At 36.0% G+C, this 25759-nt stretch overlaps 1 protein-coding gene across 3 annotated transcripts in view; it reads right to left on the bottom strand.

The window, feature by feature from the left end:
- The window catches only part of LOC123676379 (43 kDa receptor-associated protein of the synapse homolog), a 372949-nt gene that overhangs the window by 206559 nt on the left and 140631 nt on the right, over positions 1-25759 (bottom strand). For all 3 annotated transcript variants that reach the window (XM_045612257.1, XM_045612254.1, XM_045612256.1), the window contains exon 3: positions 7267-7418. In XM_045612257.1, the coding sequence (XP_045468213.1) occupies positions 7267-7418 (152 nt within the window). The remainder of the gene's footprint in view (positions 1-7266; positions 7419-25759) is intronic.

Consider the following 25759-nt stretch of genomic DNA (forward strand, 5'->3'; position numbering starts at 1 on the left):
TTCAAGAGAGCAGATTATGATTTGATTAATTCTAAGATTAATAGCATTGACTGGAATGAGGTACTGAATAGTGGTCACGTTAAGACTAATGTTGACATCTTTTATAAACTCCTACAAGATGTGATTAACCAATGTGTCCCTAGAGTAAGAATTCGCAAAAATATCCAAGTTATTTCAGTCACGAGACAATTAAATTATTAAAGCGTAAACTGAAGCTTCATAATAAGTGGAAGGTGTATAAAGACCAAATACATTACATTGAATTTAAAAGGTTGAGGAAACTCTGTAAGATTCACATCAAACAGGATTTCAAAGAATACATTAACAAAATACAAACTGAAATTGCTGTTAATCCAAAAAGACTCTTTTCATTCATTACCACTAAAGAAAAAAATGTTGGTTTTCCCAACTCCATGGCTTTCAACGGTGAAATCTCTAAAACAGGTCATGAATCATATGAGCTTTTTGCGAAATATTTCAGGAGTGTCTACGTTGAAGCATCTTCTAGCTCCCAGGTATCCTCAAAATTAACTGAGACTCTACATTGTTCTCGTAATTTTTGTGGTGTTCAGTTTTATGCATATGAGGTTGAACAGGCTCTGAATAAATTAAATAAAAATAAAGGAGCTGGACCCGATAACATTCCCTCATACTTCGTCGTTCTTTGTGCTTCTTCGTTGAAGTATCCACTTACTTTAATTTTTAATCAGTCTTTACGAAGTGGTGTGTTTCCTGACAGATGGAAGGAAGCATGCATTATTCCTATATTTAAGACTGGAGACAGGACTAACGTTACGAATTATGGGCCGATAAGTAAATTATGTATTTTCGAAAAAGTCTTCGAACAACTTATACACATTTCACTTTCTTATTTGGTTGGTGACCAAATAATCCAGGAACAGCATGGGTTTCAGAGCGGGAGGTCGGTAGAGACCAATCTCATTGATTTTGCTGGGTCCCTCCATGATTCCTTGGACCTTCGCATTCAAGTCGATGCCATATATACTGACTTCAGTAAGGCATTTGATAAAATTAATATTGATCGTCTCGTGTCCGCTCTTGCTGGTGTTGGAGTGTGTGGTGTTGTGTCGCGATGGTTCGAATCCTATCTAACGAAGAGACGACAGTTTGTGTCTGTTATGGGTTACTCCTCTAAGGTTTTTGAAACCACTTCCGGGGTCCCTCAGGGTTCCTATCTTGGACCACTTCTCTTTTTGATATACATAAATAATATATCGAAATACTTCGAGAGTTGTAGATTTTTGCTCTTTGCTGACGACTTGAAGTTGTTCATAAGGGTGAGGAGCATAGAGGACTGCGTTCAGCTCCAGCGTGTGAGCTCGATATGTTTTCGATTTTTTGTCTGGAAAATCACCTGGTTTTGAATATTTCAGGTTATTACTTTCACAAGGAAGAAGTGTCCTATCAACTACACGTACTGCCTCGGTGGTGAAGAACTATGTAGAGTAAACCAAATTCGAGATCTTGAAGTAATTTTCGATTCAAATCTGATTTTTGATGCTCAGGTAGAGGCCATTGTGAATTCCTTTAGTAGGCTGCTGGGGTACTTGATTCGTCAATGCCGCCCATTTAGCGATTTGAATACTCTAAGAACTCTTTACTTCTCCTTCATTTTCTCCAAGTAAAATTTCGCTTCAACTGTCTGGTGTCCTCAATAGTTGACTTACATAAATCGCATTGAAAGTTTTCAGAAAAGGTTTCTCAGATTTTTTAATTTTAAATGTACTTTTCGCCTTGTTCCTGGTAATACTGAAAACTACAATATCAGGCTTAAATTCTTCAATATGATCAGTCTTGATGATCGAAGGAAGATTAATGATATTTTATTCTTCGTTAAACTAATTAACTTCGAGATTCATGACAGTTACCTTTTACGGCAAATCAATATTAATATACCCGATAGGAGACTGAGACGTTTTAATGTCTTCCAAATCAAGTTTCGAAATACCAGATGCGCTCAGAATTCGCCACTTCAGAGAATGACTCAATTGTGTAATAACATAAATGACCACTTTAATTTATTTTCTGCTAATTCGAGTGCATTGAAGAAATCCTTGAAAAATCACTTTTCATTACTATAGTTGCATTTAAGTATGTATTTTTATTTTATTTTGTTTTCTTCAAAAATTTTTTTTATACTATATCTTATTGTTTTGTTTTTTTTTCACTTCTTCCAAACTTTCATTTTTGAGTTGGGTTCAATGGAATCGTTTTTCTTCTTTTGATTGTTATATATTGTAATGAAACCTTGAATTTGTAGATATTTGTGAATGCAGTAGTGGACTTTAAATAGTCTGTTGTATTCCTTGTCTGTAATAAATAAATAAATAATGTAAGGAATCGGACCGGCAAATGTATTGATAGTCTGTCATCCAGTGAGATCTACTCCGTTCTTTTGTTGCTTGTCAAGTTCACCCAACATAAGTATTTTGCTCAGGAATATGAAAGCAGAAAAATTTCGTTTCCTCTTCGAAAATTGCACGCATTCATTGATTCTGAGGGTGTTTTTCGAGTGGAAGGAACGAATCAAACACGCTCATTTGCCACATGACGCGAAGTTTCCGATGCTCCTGCCGCGTCAGAGCCGCTTAACTTTTTTGATCATAGATCATTACCATAAAATCTAATTGCATGCTGGGTGCCGCACCACCCAATACTTAATCTCTCAAAAATTCTGGATTCTAGCTAGCAAACGCGCCATCAATTCAGCAATTTCAAAATGCGTTCGTTGCTGGAAAATTGCTCCTAAACCTTACCAACCCCCTATGGCTGCACTACCTGAAAAGCGAGTTACGCAAGATAAACCATTTCTTAATTTTGCTGTTGATTTCGGAGGTCCTTATTACATAACTTTGACCCGTCATCGTAGTGTCAAAGCTTGCAAAGCTTATATATGTGTTTTTGTATGCCTTGTTACAAAAGCTGTGCATTTAGAGCTAGCTAGCGATCTATCGTCGGAGACGTTTCTTTCTGCCTTGCAGCGTTTCATTGCAAGAAGAGGAAGAATTCAGACAATTTTTTGTGACAACGCCACTAACTTTGTCGGAGCAAGTGAACAATTGAAGCTGATGCAAACTGCAGCTCAACAAGAATTTATCAATTTTAAGTTTTCACCACCCTCTGGTCCCCATTTTAACGGACTAGCAGAGGCAGGTATCAAATCCGTGAAACTCCATTTAACGAAAGTAATTGGCGATCAAGTGCTTTCGTACGAAGAATTCAACACCATTTTGACGTTGGTCGAATCCAGTTTGAACTCGCGTCCACTGACACCGCTGTCCTCAGACATTGAAAGTGTTGATATTTTGACGCCCGGACACTTTCTCATGATGGAACCGCCATCTGCAGTTCCCACTCCAGAGTTTTCTGAGATACCTTTAAACCGTTTATCGAGAAGGCAACTATTACAACGCATTCATCAGGATTTTTGGCGTCGTTGGCGTCAAGAATATTTACATACGCTTCAACAGCGTTCCAAGTGGCTAGACCCACTTTAACCCCCTAAAATTGGCACAATGGTCTTAATAAAAGACGATAATTTTCCACCAGGCAAATGGAATTTAGGAAGAATCCTTGATTTGCACCCTGGTGACGATAAAGTTGTTCACGTCGCCAACATTAAAACCTCTACAGGTTTACTAAAACGCCCGCTTGTCAAACTTCGCCCACTTCCAAGTAATCCATCTTGGAAATAATTGCATCAAATATAATATTTTATTTAATTTTTTTTTGCTGAATTTTTCGTTTTGTATAAAGTGATTCTCTCTCTTTGCGCATCTGCGATCAACGATCAAATTTTTTGTTTTTTTTTCTCTAACTCAAATTCAACTAATTTTTTTCTCTTTTTATTGAGTAGTTTCAAAATTCATTCTTCATTTTCCCGTGGCAGGATGTTGGAGAAACAAACCTAGATTTTCATAATACGCGTTAAATCATATGGTATCAGGAATCTAGTTCGTTATCCCCCCCTCATCAAAAAGACAATTCGTCATTCATAAAAGACAATCGCTATAATATACATGTATCGCCGCTTATATTTTTCTGCTTTTGTTCTCGCTTTTGCTTTACTGTTGCAATTTCGCTGAAACTAGTGAAAGTGCTGTGCACAATAGGAATTCAACTCTGAGTTAGTATAGACTTGAGGAAGAATCAAATCACCTTATATCGCCCTTAAATATTTGGAACTACACCGTCCAGGTAAGACTTCTGATACCATTGCTTTTTCAAATACAGTCCACCTCATCTCTCAGCTTGAAAGCTATCGTTTTCGCCAATAGAGGTATCACTCAAGTCATTTGTTATTCAAAGAAAAAAGATGGCTGTTTTTATCCAAATGGGTACATTTCTGACGAAATCAAGTTTGTCAATTCTGTTGAGAAATCTTCGATGTTGCATTACTTAGTGAAAAATGGCAATTGTTTACGTGCGAAAATATTACTCGCATAATTATTCACCTCAACGAAATTCAATTTTGCCGGCAAATTTTGAAAAACATCATGCAGATCCAGATTTTTTAATAATATCATTTGGAGCGACGAGACTTTCTGTACCAAGGACGGGTACATGAAGACTTAAATCCTCTGGATTTTTAATATTGGGGCTGCCTGAAAGACAAAGTATATGCAACACCCATACGTGATGAAACCGAATTGCGGATACGTTCTCTCAATTCGGCTTCATCACGTATAGGTGTTGCGTATACTTTGTCTTTTAGGCACCCTCAATAATAAAAGTCCATAGGATTTAGTTCAGGTGAACGAGGAGGCCACAAAATTTCACCTTCTCTTCCAATCCACCGGTGGGGATAAGTTCTATTCAAATGTGCGGTAACTTTGAGTCCGTAATGTGCTGGGCATCCATCATGTTGAAACCACAGACTACGTCGCAGCGCCAGTGGTACATCTTCCAATAAAATGGACAGCTGGTTGGTTAAAAATTCCAAATAATTGTTTGCGTTCAGTGATGGCGGCAGTTCGATCAGGATCAGAATTGCACAATTAAATATTCCAGTCCATAAATTGATCTTGAACCGATATTGTGATCTATCTTCTCTCACCTCGTGTGGATTTGAGATATTCCAGCTATGCAAATTGTGGAGATTCATGTACGCATCCTTGGTACAGGAAGACTCGTCGCTCCAAATGATCTTATTGAAAAAATCTGGATCTGCATGATGTTTTCCAAAATTTGCCGGCAAAATTGAATTTCGTTGGGGTGAATAATTATGCGAGTAATTTTTTCGCACGTAAATAATGGCCATTTTTCACTAAGTAATGCAATATCGAAGATTTCTTAACAGAATTGACAAATTTGATTTTGTCAGAAACGTACCCATTTGGATAAAAACAGCCATATCTTTTTTCTTTGAATAAAAAATGACTTGTGTGATACCTCATTGAAATCACTATAAAATAGACAATTTATTCGTGTAATGTGCAGCAGTAGCTCGGTACATTTTTTTCCACTACGATGGGCTAAACTTCAGGAACAAAATAATCCACTATCAAAATTTTCAATGAAAATATTTGTCATAGTCCCCTTCAAAATTTTCGGAGGCTGTTTTTATTGTATACGTTAAAATCATTCTTCAGCAATATTTTATAGAAAAAATTAACCAGAAAGATGTAAAATTGTACCAACCGTAAGGGAAAAACTATTGAAAGGGGCAAAAATTCATTATTTTCAAAAAAAAATATATCTCGAAAACAGTAAGACTTCTATTATGGGAATTTTGTCATAGCAGGTGGGTTATCCTTTGATCTACATTCTCCCTCGGTTTGACGTGGTCTCTACGGGACACCCTGTATAAATATATATTCACAGCACAGGAAAGTATGGCACACGAAGACGGAGAGGACAGAGAAAACTCAGCAGAAATGCTTAGGCATAGCTGGCAAACTAAGCAATGCCACGGTAGGTTCTATGCAAGTCTGCATCTGGAAGAGGTGGATGTAGCTGCTTCCAATATCTACCTGACCCAGGGTTACCTCTTCCCACAGACAGAAGGAACGATCTTTGCCATTCTAGACCAAGTAGTGCCAACCCGAAATTACAGCAAGCATATTATGAAAAAACAGATAGAAAGCACGAAATGTCGGCTGTGCAACAATGCTGAGGAAACCACACAACTTCTAGTATCGGGATGCTCAGTTATAGCCAGCACAAAATATTTACCGCGACACGATAACAAGGGGAAGGTGCTACATCAAATTCTGTGTCTGAATAAGAACCTGATTCAGTATTTCACACCCCACCACTAGTACGTCCCAGCAGCAGTAGTGGAAAATGATGAAACGAATATATACTGGGACCGCACGATACTTATCGACATAGGAACGGAACACAATAGACCGGACATGGTGGTATGGAACAAAAAGAATTGAACGGCAGTAATTATCGACTTTGCCGTTCCGAAAGATAAAAATATGATGAAAACCTATGCAGAGAAGATAAGGAAGTACGAACCACTGTCAAGGCAGATGAGAAAAGTAGAAATAATCCCACTTATAATCAGTGTCAATGGACTAGTACTAAAAAAAACTGTCCAGCATATCAAAGATCTGGAAATGCAAAATAATACCATTACATGGATGCAAAAAGCCGTTTTGCTTGGCACTGTGAATATCATCAGACAGGTCATCTATCCACACTGAGGAGCAGATCTTCTCTTGGTAGAAATACCCGGGAAGCACTGTAAGAAGAACCACTAAAGTGTGAAATTAAAAAAACAAATTTATCGTTTATCGATTTGGAAACACAAAGTGAAGATCTAACTCCACAGAGAGCTGTAACATAACCTGTAATTATTTCGTTAACCTAGCATCAATAACAAATTTATCAATCATTTATTTCTATAAACTGCGATGCGGCTAATTTACATTGATAATTGTATTTGTATTGTTTTGTCTAGTCTGAAGTTTTATTTAATGACGAATGTTTGAGCATGATGCTAGTGACTTTAAAAATCAAATTTTAAATCAAAGTATTTAAAATTGTTCATTGTGAAAATTATTGTTCTTTCTTTTAGAAGCCCTGAAGAAGCATTAAAGAAATGCGAAAGCTTGGCACAGAATAAAGAGTTCATCTTTTTATTTATTCCTCCAAACATTGAGTCGATAAACCCTTTTTTCATTGGTCTAAATATACCTGAGACTCTTAACTTCACTTTTATGGCATTAAAACATCAACATGATTTTTTTTAGGAATATTTCTCACTCAAAAATTCATTATCTCACCTATATTTACCTGTATTTACCCCAGTCCATGTAGGCTTGATACAAATATCCTAAAAGAACAAATTTGTCTTCTCTTTTCTTGATGACATTGATGGCTGATTTCCATTTTCTTACTGCTTGCTGCTGCTTGTGTTGATTATATAATTTAAGTCCTTGTTCCATCTGTAAATAATTTGAGGATCAGTGTCCTAAATTGAAAATTTTTTTCTCAAATTTTTCAGCATGATTGATCTAAAAGTTAATTCTGTACTCATTGAATTGCAGTTATTTCTTATGTTACCAAAATTCGAAACCTTCTATTTTATCTTGAGAATAAAGTAGGAAATTTTCTAGATTATGCTAAAGTCGGTCAGAATTTCTTGCTCCTCCTCATAGTTTCCTGCTGTTATAGATCCATCGCTGGAAGTGTATACCTTAATTATGGAATAATCATTCAGCGATGGTTGCTATTCCATTGAGTAACATTGACGAAAATTCTTAAGGTTTTTTTTTATTCGTTTGTAACGGGTGTTTTTTTTCTAGGTATATAACTTTAAGTATGCATTACTGTTCAAGATGGTGACCGATTTAACATCTGTCAAGTTATTTATCGTCAGTTTAGTTTGGCAATTTATCATGAATAGACTCACGCCTGAACAACGTTTGCAAAAAGTGAAATTTCATTTCGAAAATAATGAATTATAAAAGTTTAACGAGTCTTCTTGATGAAGGATATTTAATATAAATCAAATAATTTGACAACTTTGTGTCTAATCCTTCACAATAATATATCTGTATGATATATTCAGTTTATTTTTGTCTTGGAATATATTCCAATTCTAAAAATGACAAATTTAATAATCAACCAAAAGAAAAATTCAAAATGACTAAAACTGTACAAATTGAGCAAACGGTTAATATGTTAATTTAGTTGTTCAATTTATTAACCGTTTGCTCAATTTGTACAGTTTTAGTCATTTTGAATTTTTCTTTTGGTTGATTATTAAATTTGTCATTTTTAGAATTGGAATATATTCCAAGACAAAAATAAACTGAATATATCATACAGATATATTATTGTGAAGGATTAGACACAAAGTTGTCAAATTATTTGATTTATCGAAAATAATGGTTCTGTGCGGAATACCTATCGCGCACTACGTCCATTTTTTTGTTTGGCGATGAAGCGCACTTCTAGTTGAATGGCTACGTCAACAAACAAAACTGCCGCATTTGGAGTAAAGCTAATCCTCAAGTGTATGTTGAAACATCGTTACATCCAGAAAAACTGACTGTTTGGTGCGCTTTATGGGCTGGTGGAATCATTGGTCCGTACTTCTTCAAAAACGATGATGGCCAGAACGTTACAGTGGTGATCGGTATAGAGCCATGATTACTTACTTTTTCATTCCTGAATTGACAACCATGATGTCCAGAAGCTGTGGTTCCAACAAGACGGTGCAACATGTCACACAGCTCGTGCCACAATCGATTTATTGAAAGACACGTTTGGTGACCGTCTGATTTCACGTTTTGGACCTGTGAATTGGCCTCCAAGATCTTGTGATTTAACACCGCTAGGCTACTTTCTGTGGGATTATGTAAAGTCATTGGTCTATGCGGATAAGCCAAAAATCCTTGACCATTTGGAAGTCAACATTCGCCGTGTTGTTGCCGATGTACAGTCACAAATGTTGGAAAAAGTCATCGATAATTGGACGTCCAGATTGGACTACATCCGAGCCAGCTGTGGCGGTCATATGCCAAAAATCATATTTTAAATGTAATGCCACAAGATTATCTTACGGATAAATAGAATTCATGTCAATCGAATGATCCATCGTTGTTTTATTGCAATTTAAAGTTCTTCAGCTCTAAAAAAACATCCTTTATAATATATGATATTCTGACGTCTTATTCATTTCGACTCTCCTAGGTCTCTCTGAGACCTCTCAAAATCTCAGGGCTTGCCAGTGAAGAGAATGCCATATTGTCATCTTTAGGCCTCAGATTGAATTGATTGCATAATTCGTTTATGACTTAAAGACAAGGCAAATCAAACAAATCCTTATAGAATCGTCGACGTTTCGATCACAACTTAGTTTTTTTTTTTTAAAATGAGACAAATTATTATAGATAGTGGCTCTGACATAAACATTACAAACAATTCAATTGCTTCAGCAACACAAAATATAATATTATAAGAACGAAACAATAAGATAGAATATATTATATATAAACATTAAAATATTTTGCAGAAGTAGCCAGATACGTCAAGACGATAAATTATATGGTTCTCAAATTGAATTGACCTTTCCAAATGGATTTATGGGGTAGATTAAGTTAGATTAGATTTAATTGAGGAGGTAACGTTTCACTGCGACCAAATGGTCTATTGTGCCCCCATCAGAGCTATTCTCTCCATAACGTGATTTACAGCTCGCCTTCCAGTTCCAGATTTCTGATGAACTCCAACATCTGGGATGACTTCAAGAAGGCGAATTCCTCAGTTCTATAAGTTCCGAGTCCAAGGCAGGTTTTGCGTTGGCTAGCGATGGAGAGGCATTCCGTCACCAGGTGATCCGGAGTTTCTTCCTCTTCTCTACATAATCTGCACTCGTCATTTTCTGTTAGACCCATTCTCATGAGGTGATACCTAAGGCGGCAATGCCCTATGAGGAATCCACTGAGGAGGTGTAGCATATTCTTACTAAGATCAGAATACGTCTTGGATCTTGTAGAGTCAAAGTTTCGAAGAAACTTTTTGGAGTGATCCAGACCAGGAAGATTCCGCCAGAGTTTTTCTCTTTCGGTTACCTCTTTTTCCTGAAATTTTTTTTTGTAGGTGCATTTGTCTGCACCACAGAAAGGTCCCGGGCCGTTGAAAGAAGTTTGTGCTCCTTTTCTGGCAAGTGTGTTAGCCTCCTATTTATGAGGTCGCACAATGTGGATATAAAACTCATCACTGTATGATATAACTCGAAAGTCGGCACTGTTGTAAATCTGAATATAAACAGTAAGATGGGACCGATTGAACATATTGAGTGGTATAAATACATTGTTATCAACTTTTTATTGATTCCGACAAATGCAGGACATCTGGGGAAAATGCACTAGTTCAACGGTTCATTTATTTTCAATTTTTGTAAATGAATTATTGTGAACAACCTATATCATTTCTAAAAATTTATTGTATCGTATTTTTCCTGGATTTGCTATTTCTATATCTTTATCTTCACACTTTCAAAATCAAAATCATGTTGATATTCGATATGCTGAAATAAAAAGTGCACAACAGAGAATTCTAATTCACATCAAAATATTTTCAAGAATGCAATTCGAAAATCAAGATAGTAGAATTTTCAGTTAATGTTCATGAGCTGCCTTCGTGAATTCATCTGCAGCTTACGATTCGGTGTGGAAGGATGGTCTGATTAAAAAACTACATAATCATTTGAACTGCGGAAAAATGATTCGTTTGATCGAAAACATTTTATCTTATAGCAGACTTCTTGTTTTCGTCGATGACAAACGCAGTAGTTTCAAAACGTTGAATAATGGGCTTCCGCAGGGATTGGTTTTGGCTCCTATAATTTTCAATTTATACTTGTATGACATCCCTGTTACCTTTTTTGAGAAATTCATATTATTCATATTGCTTTTTTGTTTCGTCATTCTGAATTTGGAAAATTATGGAAAATTATTTTCTTGAGTGGCGTCCTTGTCCTAATCCCAATAAAATGAAGTATCATGTTTTCTTATGAATAATCAACAAAAATAAAGAAAATTGAAAATAATTTTCAATAATTCCTCCTTGAACCATAATAATACTGACAAATATCGAAAAATAATATCCTTCAAAAATTAGCAGGTTATTCATGGAGTGCTGATGCCAGTACTCTTCGTACGGCAGCCTTAGCCTTGGTTTTTTCCGCTGCTGAATACTGCTATTCAGTTTGGTTCCCTAGTGCTCATATTCATCGAATTGATTCACAGCTTAACGTGTTAATAAGAATTACTCGCTCTGCTCGCCAATACCGTCACTATGCCGGTAGATCCTTCACTGGGTATCCGTCTAGAAAATAAAAGATTTTTTTCGGAAACCTTGTATCGTTAGCTGATTTCAGACGATTCACTCGGTATACTATGCTGATTCTAGGGTGGAATTCTATATGATTTTTTCCCTAGAACATACCGTTTCGCCCTTGCTCACATGAAAATATTTGATGCAAATAACTTTCCATGACGACAAATCAAATGCGGTCCTAGCCTTAAATTTTGAGGGGGTTCGCCGTTATGGGCTTCAAGTTTTTCTATGGGACCAAATCCCAGATTATACCGATATCAAGCCTTACCTCTCAAAAATATTTATATTTAGATATTCATATGAATATTTATATAAGGCGTACAACTTTGCGTCCGCCGTTTTGCAATAGATGGCTGTAACGGTAAGTGGTAGTAGAAATAAATATATCGTATATGTCATACAATAAGTTTAGGTATTTGTGAAAATAACGCCATTGACATGTTAGTCGATTTGTGTCTGGATCATAAAGTTATTCACGATTAACCACGTTAGCTTACGAGCCAAATTCTCGTCATTTGCGGGAGGTTTCAATTTTCTGGTAAAATATGAAGAAATACGCGGCTGGGGTTCATCGAGTGCTTTCAAATACATATAGTGAGAACGATATTGGTGGAAGAACGTACCAACGATATTGTTTATGTCTAGGTTTAGTTATTTCCTGGTACATCTGTAAAATGGTTTCAACGCTTCAAGAATGGTGATTTTGATGTCGCGGTGGAAGAGAGAAGTTTTTTGAAGATGCAGAATTGGAGGCAATAATTGATCAAGACTCATGTCAAACGCAACAATAATTGTAGGATCAATAGGAGTGACACTAAAAGCCATTTCAAAATGCCTGGAAGTCATAGGAGTGACTCAGAAACAAGGAAATTGGGTGCGGTACGAGTTGAAGCCGCGAGGTGTTTGAACGGCGTTTATTTACCTACTTGTTAACAGCTGCTTGCAAGACAAAGACGGAATGGGTTTCTGCATCGGATTGGGACTGGAGACGAAAAATGGGTTCATTACGATAATCCCAAGCGCATAAAATCATGAGGATATCCCGACCATGCTTCCACATCGACGGCCAAACCGAATATTCACGGTTCTAAGGTCATGCTCAGTATTTGGTGGGACCAGCTCGGCGTAGTGTATTATGACTGAAAGAATCACAGGCGATCGTTATCGAACGCAATTAATGCGTTTGTACCAAGCATTGAAAAACAAACCGCCGCAATACAACGAGAGAGAAGATGAATTGATTTTACTGCATGACAATGCTCGACCTCATGTTGGGAAAGTAGTCAAGATATACTTGGAAACGTTAAAATGGGAATTCCTACCCCACAGCCCTACCCGACGTATTCTCCAGTCGTTTCTCCCACGGACTATCACTTGTTTCAATCAATAGCACACGGCCTGGCTGACCAACACTTCCGATCTTATGGAGAAGTAAGAACTTGGATCGATGCGTGGATCGCTTCAAAAGATGACCAGTTTTTTCAATTCATACGCTTTCCGAAAGATGGGAGAAAGTAATGACCAGCGATGGGCAATACTTTGAATTATAAATGTATAACCAGTTTTTTACAATAAAGCCTCGAATTTCGCAAAAAAAGTTGTACCCTTATGTATTTGTTGTATTATAATATCATTATTTACTTATCAGGGATTTAACCATTCAGGTAGAAAGTTTAAAAAAAGAGATTGTTTGATATGAAAACAAGAAGACAATTGGCAACTACAACACAAAATCTAATTTGGTCTTTAAAACTTTGAACCCTTTGAAAACCTTGTAATCACAGCGTCCTCGTCAACATCAAGGTCCCAATGAATGTTCAGGAGGACAAAATACTCCATAAAAATGGAAGCAAACTACTAAATATGTCGTTTTCCACTGAATCTTGTCATCTGAATCTTATTATTCTCCTCTATGATAGAAAAACTTTATTCAAATAAACAGAATTTTGTCACACCAAAATATCACAGCGATATATATCGATATTTTACTCTTACACATTTCGATACATTTCGATAGTGTCAGAAAATAGCGATACAATATTTATATATCGATAGTTTCCTGACCTTTTCCCATCCTTAGTGTGGATTTGATGAACGCAGTCAGTAACCGTAACGATTTCATTATAACTATAAACAAAGATTGTCATGCTTTTTAAAATTTTGTTGAAATATAAATCGTATATTGTATTCTTTAATAATGAATAAAAAATAACCGATATCAACCAAATTCTCAGATCTCATTTTTCCAGAAATGGCAATTTCTTTCTTCGAAAAATTTGGGAGAAATGAATAATCAAAATGTGAGCGTTATTATCCGTCTTTCAAGAAAGTTATCCATGCTTATAGGTTTGTAAAAAATTTTCAGAGAATATTGAATAATAATATAATCCCAACATTAAGATTTTAAATTAGCACATTTCTTTTTCATAGAGACATGTATGATGCATAAGTCCAAATTTAATTGATGATTGGGTGGGAAAAATTGACAAAAAAAGTTTATGTTTGTTAGTTAAGTTGTATTCCTTTTTATGGTCCTTTTTTTTTGTTTATTTAATAGCTACAATAGACAATTATTAGCATATTTTTCTTTGAATTTCAACTTTGAAAGAAAATTTGTCATTTTATGTCTTGCCGATGAAAATATTGATATTCTTGTATCTTATTCAATTGACTCATTAATAGAAATACTACCTGAAATAAAGAAATTGCATTCAATTTTTATTTTCAGTTTTGACGAATATTGAATTTGCATAATCGTTCGATAAGATCTATGAAAAGACCTACAGTGAGATTTTTGTTTTAGGAATATTCAGTATAGCTATAATAAACAAACTGAAAAGACGCAGAATGAATAATAGATCTACCTTTCGGATATCCATGGCTGATGTTGCATCGTAAGTAGTCGTAATATCATATCTAGCTGTAACATCTTTGAGAAATCAGGTTATAAGAAGTCCCTCATTTCCAAGGTTTATCAATACATTTTTCAGTTGAGCAGCAAATTATTCTTCTATTCCATATTTTGTAAAGAAATACAATATAATTGCAACAATTTAAAGGACCTATTGGAAATTCCCGACGAACTAAGGAGTTTTTTAGTATCTGAAGATTGTATTGATGTATTGATGCTATGTTATAGAACAAGACTTGTGGCTCTGGGTTTCACTCAGAAGTGAATTAAACAGGGCTATTTATGTCCTATATAGTAAATAAAATTTTGATAGATATAAGTTTCAAAAGATCAACAATTGAGCATGGTATTCACATAAATCAAAAAATAACTTGCTTACTATTGTTGCATTGTACGTGGATGACTTTTTCGTTTTAACTAATATTAATTCTGAAAGAATTTTTTCTGATAAAAAAATTAAGTAAAAATTTTATGATAAAGAAATTAGGGGAAGCTAAAAAATGATCAGGGATGAATATTACTAGAAATTATGGAAAGGTAGTGAAGCTATCGATTATATTCTTCAAATATGTATTGCAATAATTCAACATGTCTGATTGTAAACATGTGAAAACTAAATTGAATTTTGATTCAACAAAAGAGAGTTGTAATGATGAACCATATAAGAAATTAATAGGTTTATTAACATCTTTAGCAGTATGAACTAGTCCTGATATAGCATACTATGTTAATTTCTTGAGTCAATTTAATAATTATCTCATTGTTGAACACTGGAAAAGTGCAAAACTCATTTCAAGATACGAAGATCATTGTTCAATTTTTACTTCAGTCAAAAGGACCTGAGTATTTGAAATCAGTACTCAAATTGTATCGGCCAATACTATTGACCCATATTAGTGGGTTAGATAACTACACTGACTTGATTTTTTCAAATGTTAACTTTGGATCTGAATCAATGAATAATTTAATTTTTACCAAAATGAGAACAATGAATAAATCAGTAGGATAGCATTTTTGAAATGGCCATATAGCACCTATTCGATCAAAAGATTGGAAACTTTAGTGAACAAATAGGTATCTACATTCAGAATCAGAAATGGGAATTTTTCTTCAGTCTTTATAAAAATAGCTTCGATTATAATTTCCCTCAACACAAGATTAAAGTTTATAAACAAAAGAAAAATAATATAGAAATGACTGAGGAGGTTAAATATTTAAAAGATTTGTTGGATAAACTTTTCATTCTTTATAAGTTCAGGCCAGAACTCAAGATGCAATATAGTAATATCAAAAAACGATATGACACTGAGCTTTCATTAATGAAAAAAAAATTCTATTGTGATTTCATTAAGAATTCTAAAAATAAATCAAAATCAGTATGGGACGTTGTTAACACAATTACTAATAACAAAAAAAAAATACTTGATGCGAAGAATATGTTAGGGAATCCTAGTGAGTTAGTTGAAAACTTCAATAATTATTTCACTGATATTGGTCCAAATATCTGTAAAACTCTTCCACGGATGAGAGATTACTCTGTACCTAAATTTTCATTCCCAAACTCAATATATATGTTTGATGTTGATGAAGCTGAACTGGTGGTTGGTGTCAACTCATTAAAGAATATAAATGCGAGAGGCTATGATGATATTTCCCTTCGTGTGGTAAAAAAATCCTTGCCTATAATAGCCCCACACATCTGTCACATAATGAATTGTGCTTTTAAAAATGGTATTTTTCCTGATTCTCTCAAGATGGCAGTGATAACTCCCCTGTATAAAAGCGGCGATAATGGTAGTTTAGAAAATTACAGACCTATCAGTTCTTTGTCGTCTTTTGCGAAAATATTTGAAAAAATTCTTTAAAATCGATTGTTGAATTTCTTCAGAAAATTCAAGATACTAAATGATTGTCAACATGGTTTCATCAGAAACAAGGGTACTGAAACAGCTCTATATGATCTGACAAGAGCGATAATCTGGTCTTTGGAGTCGGGGGAGATGCCAGTAGGTCTATTTCTCGATCTATCTAAAGCCTTTGACTGTGTAGATCACACCACTTTGTTAGGTAAAATGGAACAATGCGGTATAAGGAATAATCAACTCGAACTGATTAGAAGTTATTTGAGTGGTAGGAGACAGAAAACAACTTTGAATATTGATGGCACTACATATGTATTTGGTGAGAGACAACTGCTGATGGGAGTGCCTCAAGGCAGTATTCTTGGACCCCTTTTATTCGTTATTTACATCAATGATTTTGCTGGTTTATTTGATTTTACACGAACTCATCTAGTAATGTATGCGGATGATACAAATATTAACAAATTGCAAAAACTTAAAAATAAATTCATATAAAATGCAACGAGTAACAAAGTTCATCTATTACAAAAATTAGAAAATTCTTCCATATTGTAAGGCTCACAATCAAGTATTAACTTATATACTAGCTTTTTAAATTCTTTATGTACACTTATAAGGTGCAAAGCTCTAGGTAAAGCATTGAACAACTTCAATGCAGCATACTCTGGATGTTTTTCAGTTAGCGATAGTGAATGTTTAGGGTAAAAATATGGTACTAGTCGTCTAGAGTTATTTGTATTCTTGTAGGAACTATAAAGATGTTGGTTTTTATCAAAAAACAAAAGTAATCTAAATATATACAGACCATAAATAGTCAGTATATTATTTTTCTTGAATATGCCTCTACAAGATTCCCTATATGCTAATCCAAACATATTCCCCAATATTCTCTTTCGTACAACGAAAATTGATCTTAGGTTAGTGCTTTCCCAGCAAATAATACCGTATGACATTATTGATTGTGCATTTGCATAATATATAATTTTGAGAATATTTTCACCTACTCGATTTTTTACAACTTTTAAACTATAATTGACCGATCAGAGTCTCTTCAGGACATATTCTGTGTGTTCCTCCCATTTGAGCTGTGCATCCAACAATACACCCAAGAATTTGATACCACTGCTAAATTTTACTTCAACATCATTATAATGTAATCTTTGTGTGCAGCAATCCCGAGATCTAGGAGAAAACATTATGCATTCGGTTTTCTTGATGTTCAATGCTAGTTTATTGTGTGCAAACCATTGACTCACACAATTCAGAATCTCTTTGGTTGATTCGATTGACGAAGGTATATTGGCATTCTTTATCAAAATATTTGTATCATCCGCATACATTACTAGATGAGTTCGTGTAAAATCAAATAAACCAGCAAAATCATTGATGTAAATAACGAATAAAAGGGGTCCAAGAATACTGCCTTGAGGCACTCCCATCAGCAGTTGTCTCTCACCAGATACATATGTAGCGCCATCAATATTCAAAGTTGTTTTCTGCCTCCTACCACTCAAATAACTTCTAATCAGTTCGAGTTGATTATTCCTTATACCGCATTGTTTCATTTTACCTAGCAAAATGGTGTGATCTACACAGTCAAAGGCTTTAGATAGATCGAGAAATAGACCTACTGGCACCTCCCCCGACTCCAAAGACCAGATTATCGCTCTTGTCAGATCATATAGAGCTGTTTCAGTACCCTTGTTTCTGATGAAACCATGTTGACAATCATTTAGTATCTTGAATTTTCTGAAGAAATTCAACAATCGATTTTAAAGAATTTTTTCAAATATTTTCGCAAAAGACGACAAAGAACTGATAGGTCTGTAATTTTCTAAACTACCATTATCGCCGCTTTTATACAGGGGAGTTATCACTGCCATCTTGAGAGAATCAGGAAAAATACCATTTTTAAAAGCACAATTCATTATGTGACAGATGTGTGGGGCTATTACCCCAACCACCAGTTCAGCTTCATCAACATCAAACATATATATTGAGTTTGGGAATGAAAATTTAGGTACAGAGTAATCTCTCATCTGTGGAAGAGTTTTACAGATATTTGGAGCAATATCAGTGGAATAATTATTGAAGTTTTCAACTAACTCACTAGGATTCCCTAACATATTCTTCGCATCAAGTATTTTTTTTTGTTATTAGTAATTCTGTTAACAACATCCCCTACTGATTTTGATTTATTTTTAGAATTCTTAATGAAATCACAATAGATTTTTTTTTCATTTATGAAAGCTCAGTGTCATATCGTTTTTTGATATTACAATATTGCTTCTTGAGTTCTGGCCTGAACTTATAAAGAATGAAAAGTTTATCCAACAAATCTTTTAAATATTTAACCTCCTCAGTCATTTCTATATTATCTTTCTTTTGTTTATAAACTTTAATCTTGTGTTGAGGGAAATTATAATCGAAGCTATTTTTATAAAGACTGAAGAAAAATTCCCATTTCTGATTGACTTGCTCTGATTCCATCGAATTAGCTCATCCCAGACAATATCTTGCAAATCAGATAGAAAATTACTCATAGACATTAATATGTCTAGTTAAAATTGTCTCAGTATAATTTTTTTCATTCACTGTAATGTTAAATTTGAATTCTGTGGCCGAATGATCAGATATATGAGCTTCGAGAACTCTAGATGTACCATTAATATTAGTTAAAATATTATCAAGACAAGTCATAGAAGCAGATCGTGTTCGTTCATTGATTGTTATCTTGATATTGAAAGAAGCAAGTAGCAGTTTGAATTCACGTGCAAACTTGTTATTATCCAAAAGATTTATATTGAAATCTACAATAACAACTTTCATTGACTCAAGTAAACTCTGTTCCAGTATGTAAGTTAATTTTTCAAAAAAAATATCCCCATGAGGTGGAGAGTTTGACCTATATATACAGACAATTATAGTTTTATTATTTCGAAAATTTATTCGTACTGCCGAACACTCGAAGACGTTTGCCACACTAAGTAATTTAAAATTACCTTTTTCCTTTGCCTCAACATTGAAACGACAATAAATGGCGGTACCTCCATGTCGCCCCGAGTCACGACAGAAACTCGACACCAGGTTGAAACCACCGAGCTTGTAATATTCAAGCTCCCCCTCACTTCTCCCATGTTCCGTCACTGCAACCACGTCACAGTTTTCCTGAGCAATTAAAACTTCCAATTTGTTGAATGATGTACCAATGGATTGTAAATTTTGATGAATTATGCAAAATTCTTTAGTGCAATTTGCCGGCTTTATTTCATTCACTATATTGATGTTTTGTGTGTTGCCTATGAATGTTGACGATTGCAAATTCTTTTTATATTTCAGATTTTCGAAATAAATTACGAAATGAAAATTCTCTTACGATAACTCCTTCCGGCCAGTTTTCAGGGTTACAAATGGAACTGAATAATTCCTCTGTGTGGACACCAACACTGAATGCAGAATTTTTACCCAGTGTGTTCAGCTTTTTAACCTCAATTTCTTCGTTTTTAATTTTGTCCCTGAGATAATCTTTGATTATTTGTTCAGATATATCTTTACCTTGTATTCTGCCAACATATATCCATCGTCTTTTCATTACACCTTTGATAGATGAGTTTGTTGTTTTGTTCACACCTGTGCATATAATATTCCTTTTTATTTTGCTCTTATTACGACTTATTGTTTTCCATTCATTGTTTCCTTGTGATGAGGGTCCTCTGTGTTCATCAAGTCGATTAGATTCTCTTCCCAAGTTGTGTCCGACTTCTGTTCTATTCTTATCATTTGTTTGTATACTTGTTGTCTTTTGGGTTGTCAAGTTATTTTTAGAGGTTAGTAGTTCCAGAGATCTAGATTTTGACTTTTCAGCATACGTTGGTTTCATTTCTCACATCTTGACTTTGTTGACATTCTTTGTTATTTGATTCTTTCTTATCTTTGTTTATCTTATTGACGTTGATAGATCTCATCATTTTTATCAGTATTCTCACCTTGAATCATTATTTTTTCATTCAAAAGGGAGTTATTATCCATCAATATCTTGTTTTTTTCTTGTACTTCCTTCAATAGTTCTTTCAGGTAAAGTACCTCAATATTCAAGATGTCTTTTTCACTTCTGAGTTCACTGATTTCTTTAGCGAGTTTATAAATGTTACCCTCTTCGTGCTTGCAAGATGTAGATTTTGAACTTGCCGATATTAATGGATGAAACCATGATAAGTGAATAAATATATTATAATATAACATATACATAAGCGTACAATTTTTCTTGCGAAATTCGAGGCTTTATTGTAAAACACTGGTTATACATTTATGATTCGAAGTATTACCCATCGCTGGTAACTACTTTCTCCCATTTTTCGGGCAGCGTACGAATTGAAAGAACTGGTCATCTTTTGAAGGCGATCCACGAATCGATCCAAGTTTTTAATTCTTCATAAGATCGGAAGTGCTGGCCAGCCAGGCCGTGTGCTATTGATCGAAACAAGTTATAGTCCGAGGGAGCAACATCTGGAGAATACGGCGGGTGGGGTATGACTTCCATTTCAACGTTTCCAAGTATGTTTTGACTCCTTTCGCAACATGGGGTCGACTACTGACATGCTGTAAAATCATTTCATCTTCTATCTCATTGTATTGCGGCCGTTTGTCTTTCAATGCTCGACTCAAACGCATTAATTGCGTTCAATAATGATCATCTGTGATTGTTTCATTCGGTTTTCACAACTCATAATACACCATGCCGAGCTGGTCCCACCAAATACAGAGCATGATGTTCGGTTTCACCGTCGACGTGGAAGCATGGCCGGGATATACCCATGATTTTATGCGCTTGGGATTATCGTAATAAACCCATTTCTCGTCTCCAGTCCCAATCAGATGCAAAAATCCCTTTCGTCTTTGCCTTGCAAGAAGCTGTTCACAAACAAACAAACTCCGTTCAAACACCTCCCGGCTTCTACTCAACTTCCTTTTTATGAATCATTCCTATAACTTTCAGGTGTTTTGAAATGGCTTGTAGTCCTAATGATCCTGCCAATTATTGTTGCGTTTGACATGAGTCTTGATCAAGTATTGCCTCCAATTCTGCATCTTCCAAAACCTTCTCTCTTCCACCACGAAGCTGGTCTTCGACATCATAATCACCATTCTTGAAGCGTTGAAACCACTCTTGGCACGTTCTTTCACTAATAGCGGCCTCACCATAGGTATTTGAGAGCATTCGATGAGCCTCAGCCGCAGAATTATTCATATTTCAATAGAAAATTAATACCTTCCGCAAATGACGAGAATTTGGTTCATAAGCTGACAAGGTCAATCGTGAATAACTTTATGATGCAGACAAAAATCGACTAACATGTCAATGGCGTTATGTTCACAAATACCTAAACTCATTGTATCACATCTACGATATATTTATTTCGACTAACACTTTCCATTACAGCCTTCTATTGCAAAACGGTGGAAAATTACGAAGTACAAACCTTTAGTAGTAGGCGTTCTTTTCAGCCAAACTAAAGATAAGATCCACACCATGTCTAGATCTGACGTGGTTTATCGCATGAGTATTCTCGTAGGTGCGGTTATCTTCCGTCCTTCGAGGCAACTGAATGTTAACTGCGAGAGGTCTTGTATTTATAGTCGAAAGGGGTGACCCACGTGATGGAGGTTGCGCAGGAACCGGTTGCGCAGCTGTTAGGCAACTTCCAGTCATTGATCGAGTTGTTATCGAACGAGTTGTTATTGATCGAGTTGTTGTCGATCGATTTGTTGTCGATCGAGTTGTTGTCGATCGTGCAGGAACCGGTTGTGTTGCTGTTACGTGACTTCGAGTCATCGATCGGGTTGTTATCGATCGGGTGGCAACTGGGAGCCTGGTACGGGTGGTATGAGGCGGAACTGTCGATCGGGTTGTAGTCGGGGGCTGGGTTATCGATCGATGTGTTGCCATGAGACGGGAAATCAAAGGTTTCCAACTGTTGGGTAATCTTTGATCATCGTTTCGTTTGTTGAGGCAATTAGGTCGTTTTTCGATCTCGAGTGCTTCACGGATTATCCTACATGTGAGGGTTTTCTCTGCTGAGATGGTCTTGCATCCCTCAAAATAAACGTTATGTCCTGTCTCCGAGTAGTGTTTGAATAGGGCAGATGTTGGAACTCCTTGGCGTATTGCGAGTTGGTGCTCATACTCTGTTGGTTATACGTCTGTTGGTTTGTCCTATGTATGTTCTAGGACATGCGGAACATGGTATCTCGTATACACCTTGAGACTCGTTATCGATCGTATCCTTTGGTGTTCGAAGAAATTTGGAAATTTTGTTATCGGCTGTGAAAGCTGTTTTTATATCCTGTTTTTGTAGCATGCGACTGATTTTGTCAGTGACACCTTTGATAAAAGGTAGAAGAGCTTTATGAGGGAAATTTTCTGGAGGATTTTTGGGTTGTTGTGTATGGGTCTGATGTCGGTTGATGGCTTTCCGAACTTGTTGACTGTTGTAGCCATTCGGGTCCATGTGGCCATATGACGAAGACATCGTCCACATATCGGAGCCAGCAAGTAGGTTTCAGATGAAACGATTCGATGGCGTTGGTTTCAAAATCTTCCATGTGAATATCAGCGATGGCTGGAGAAAGTGGAGATCCCATGGGTGCACCCTTCACCGATAAAATTCCAAAATGATGATAAAGTGACGAGTTGGTTGTATCGAGATTTCGTCTGATGTTGTGGATGGTTTTCCGGATTAAGGCATGACTGCACTTTGCGAAGATGTTCACGGTTGAAGGTGAACCGTCTGGGTGTTTTAATCGAAAATTTGTAGGAATGACCTTGTTGTCTCGGCATGACTTGAGGAATGTTGAGTCACAAAGAAGTTTGGATCTGCGAATAAGGAGGGATGAATACATTCTGGAAGATTTCAAAATATCCTCTCCGTAGAGGCATAAAATATGTTCGGATAGGTTTCCGCGGCAGGAAATATTTGAACTTTGTGTGTTCCGGATTGGACCGCGTCTTATATTTTGTCGTGTTCGACGTTTCGGCTCCGAATTTGGAGCCATTCTCAAGAACCGTTGACTTTTATTTATATATATATATATATATATATATATATATATATATATATATATATATATATATATATATATATTTATATATTTATATAATATATATATATAGCTATATATATATATATATATATATATATTCTCGGATAGGTTTCCGCGGTAGGAAATATTGATATTTACATGGAAGATTTTGAAACCAACGCCATCGAATAGTTCCACCTAAAACCTACTTACTGGCTTCGATATGTGGACGATGTCTTCGTCATATGGCCACATGGACCCGAAACTCTCCAAGACTTCTTTGATCATCTGAATAATATAAATATCCATATCAAATTCACTATGGAAGTTGAAACCAACAACTCACTCCCTTTTCTTGATGTCCTCGTAGTGAAATCCAACGATTCCTTCACACACACGATATACAGAAAACCAACCCACACAAACCGCTACCTGAATGCAAATTCACACCATCATCCGTCTCAAATCAACTCCGTATGGAACTCCTTAATCCATAGATCCATAAAACTGACAGATAACCTACACATTCAAAAAGAAATCAACATCCTTCAAACCGCCCTACAACAGAATGGCTACAACAGTCAACAAGTTCAGAAAGCCATCAACGGACATCAGACCCATACACAACAGCCCAAAAATCCTCCAGAAAATTTCCCTCATAAAGCTTTTCTACCTTTTATCAAAGGTGTCACTGACAAAATCAGCCGCATACTACGAAAACAGGATATAAAAACAGTTCTCACAGCCGATAACAAAATTTCCAAATTTCTTCGAACACCAAAGGATACGATCGATAACGAGTCTCAAGGAGTATACGAGATACCATGTTCCGCATGTCCTAGAACATACATAGGACAAACCAACAGACGTATAACTAACAGAGTATATGAGCACCAACTTGTAATACGCCAAGGAGATCCAACATCTGCCCTATTCAAACACTACTCTGAAACAGGACATAACGTTGATTTTGAGGGATGTAAGACCATCTCTGCAGAAAGAACCCTCACATGTAGGATGATCCGTGAAGCACTCGAGATCGAAAAACGACCCAATTGTCTCAACAAACGGGATGATGGTCAAAGATTACCCAACACTTGGAAACCTTTGATTTCCCGTCTTATGGCAACACATCGATCGATAACTCAGCCCCCGACAACAACCCGATCGACAGTTCAGCTTCATACCACCCGTACCAGGCTCCCAGTTGCCACCCGTTCGATAACAACCCGATCGATGACTCGAAGTCACGTGACATCACCATCGGTTCCTGCACAATCGATAACAACTCGATCGACAACAAACCGATCGAAAACAACTCGATACATAACAACTCGATCGATGACAGCTCGATCAATGACTGAAGGCTGCCTGCCCAACCGGCTCCTGCGCAACCTCCAACACGTGGGTCACCTCCTTCTACTATGAATACAGGACCTCTCGTGGTTAACGTTCAGTTGCCTCGAGGGACGGAAGATAACAACACCTACGAGAATACTCTTGTTGATGATACCTGGGGAGTAGGCAGATTGAGACCCCGGCGTAAAGTCAACGGTTCTTGAAAATGGCTCCAAAATCGGAGCCGAAACGTCGAACACGACAAAATATTAGACGCGGTCCAATCCGGAACACACAAAGTTCAACTATATATATATATATATATATATATATATATATATATATATATATATACCCCCCAAAATCACTTGCTTTTGGGCTTGACTAATCAAGTAAGTATCAAGTTGCAGCCTCTTTGTATTTTCCAGCATGTGGGCCTCCACCAAGCCGTTCACCGATATTATGAGTGGCACTATAGATGTCTTTCTGAGGCCATAGATCTCCTTCAGTTCAAAGGCCAGGTCGTGATACTTACTGACCTTCTCCGTATAGGCTTTGGTGATGTTGTCGTCAGCGGGAACCGATACGTCTATTATCTGTACAGACTTTTCGGTTTTATTGAACAACACAATGTCAGGGCGATTGTGTGCTATAGACCTATCTGTGACCATGGCAGTGTCCCAGTACAGCTTGAAGATGTCATTCTCCAGCACATCTCGTGGTTGGTAACTATAAAAACATATATATATATATATATATATATATATATATATATATATATATATATATATATATATATATATATATATATATATATATATATATATATATATATATATATATATATATATATATTTTTTTTTTTTTTTTTGTACCACCTTTATGAGGTTTCGTAATGAGAATTCCGGGCTATGGTGGGCCAAGGCATCCTCACGCACTGGTCAGAAACGCCTGAACGATCCTCGTCGTCCACAGGATAACTTCTCTCTGTGCGTCTGTGATAAGCCTCTCCTCTAATCCGAGCTGGTAAGTATGCTCATTTAAATGTCTTTCAACCATTCCATTGGTGCTTATGATCAGTGGGAGTATCGTCGTGTTGGTAAGTTTATAAATTTCTTTCAGCTCGAATGCAAGATCATGGTACTTCATTCTTTTTTCAGCATAGGCTTTCTCGATGTTGTCATCCGCTGGAATGGTGACGTCTATTATTGTGACCTTGTTCTCCAGTTTGTGAAATATGACAATG

The sequence above is a fragment of the Harmonia axyridis genome, chromosome 3 (assembly GCF_914767665.1).
Source record: "Harmonia axyridis chromosome 3, icHarAxyr1.1, whole genome shotgun sequence".
In the NCBI taxonomy this organism is placed as follows: Eukaryota; Metazoa; Arthropoda; class Insecta; order Coleoptera; family Coccinellidae; genus Harmonia; species Harmonia axyridis.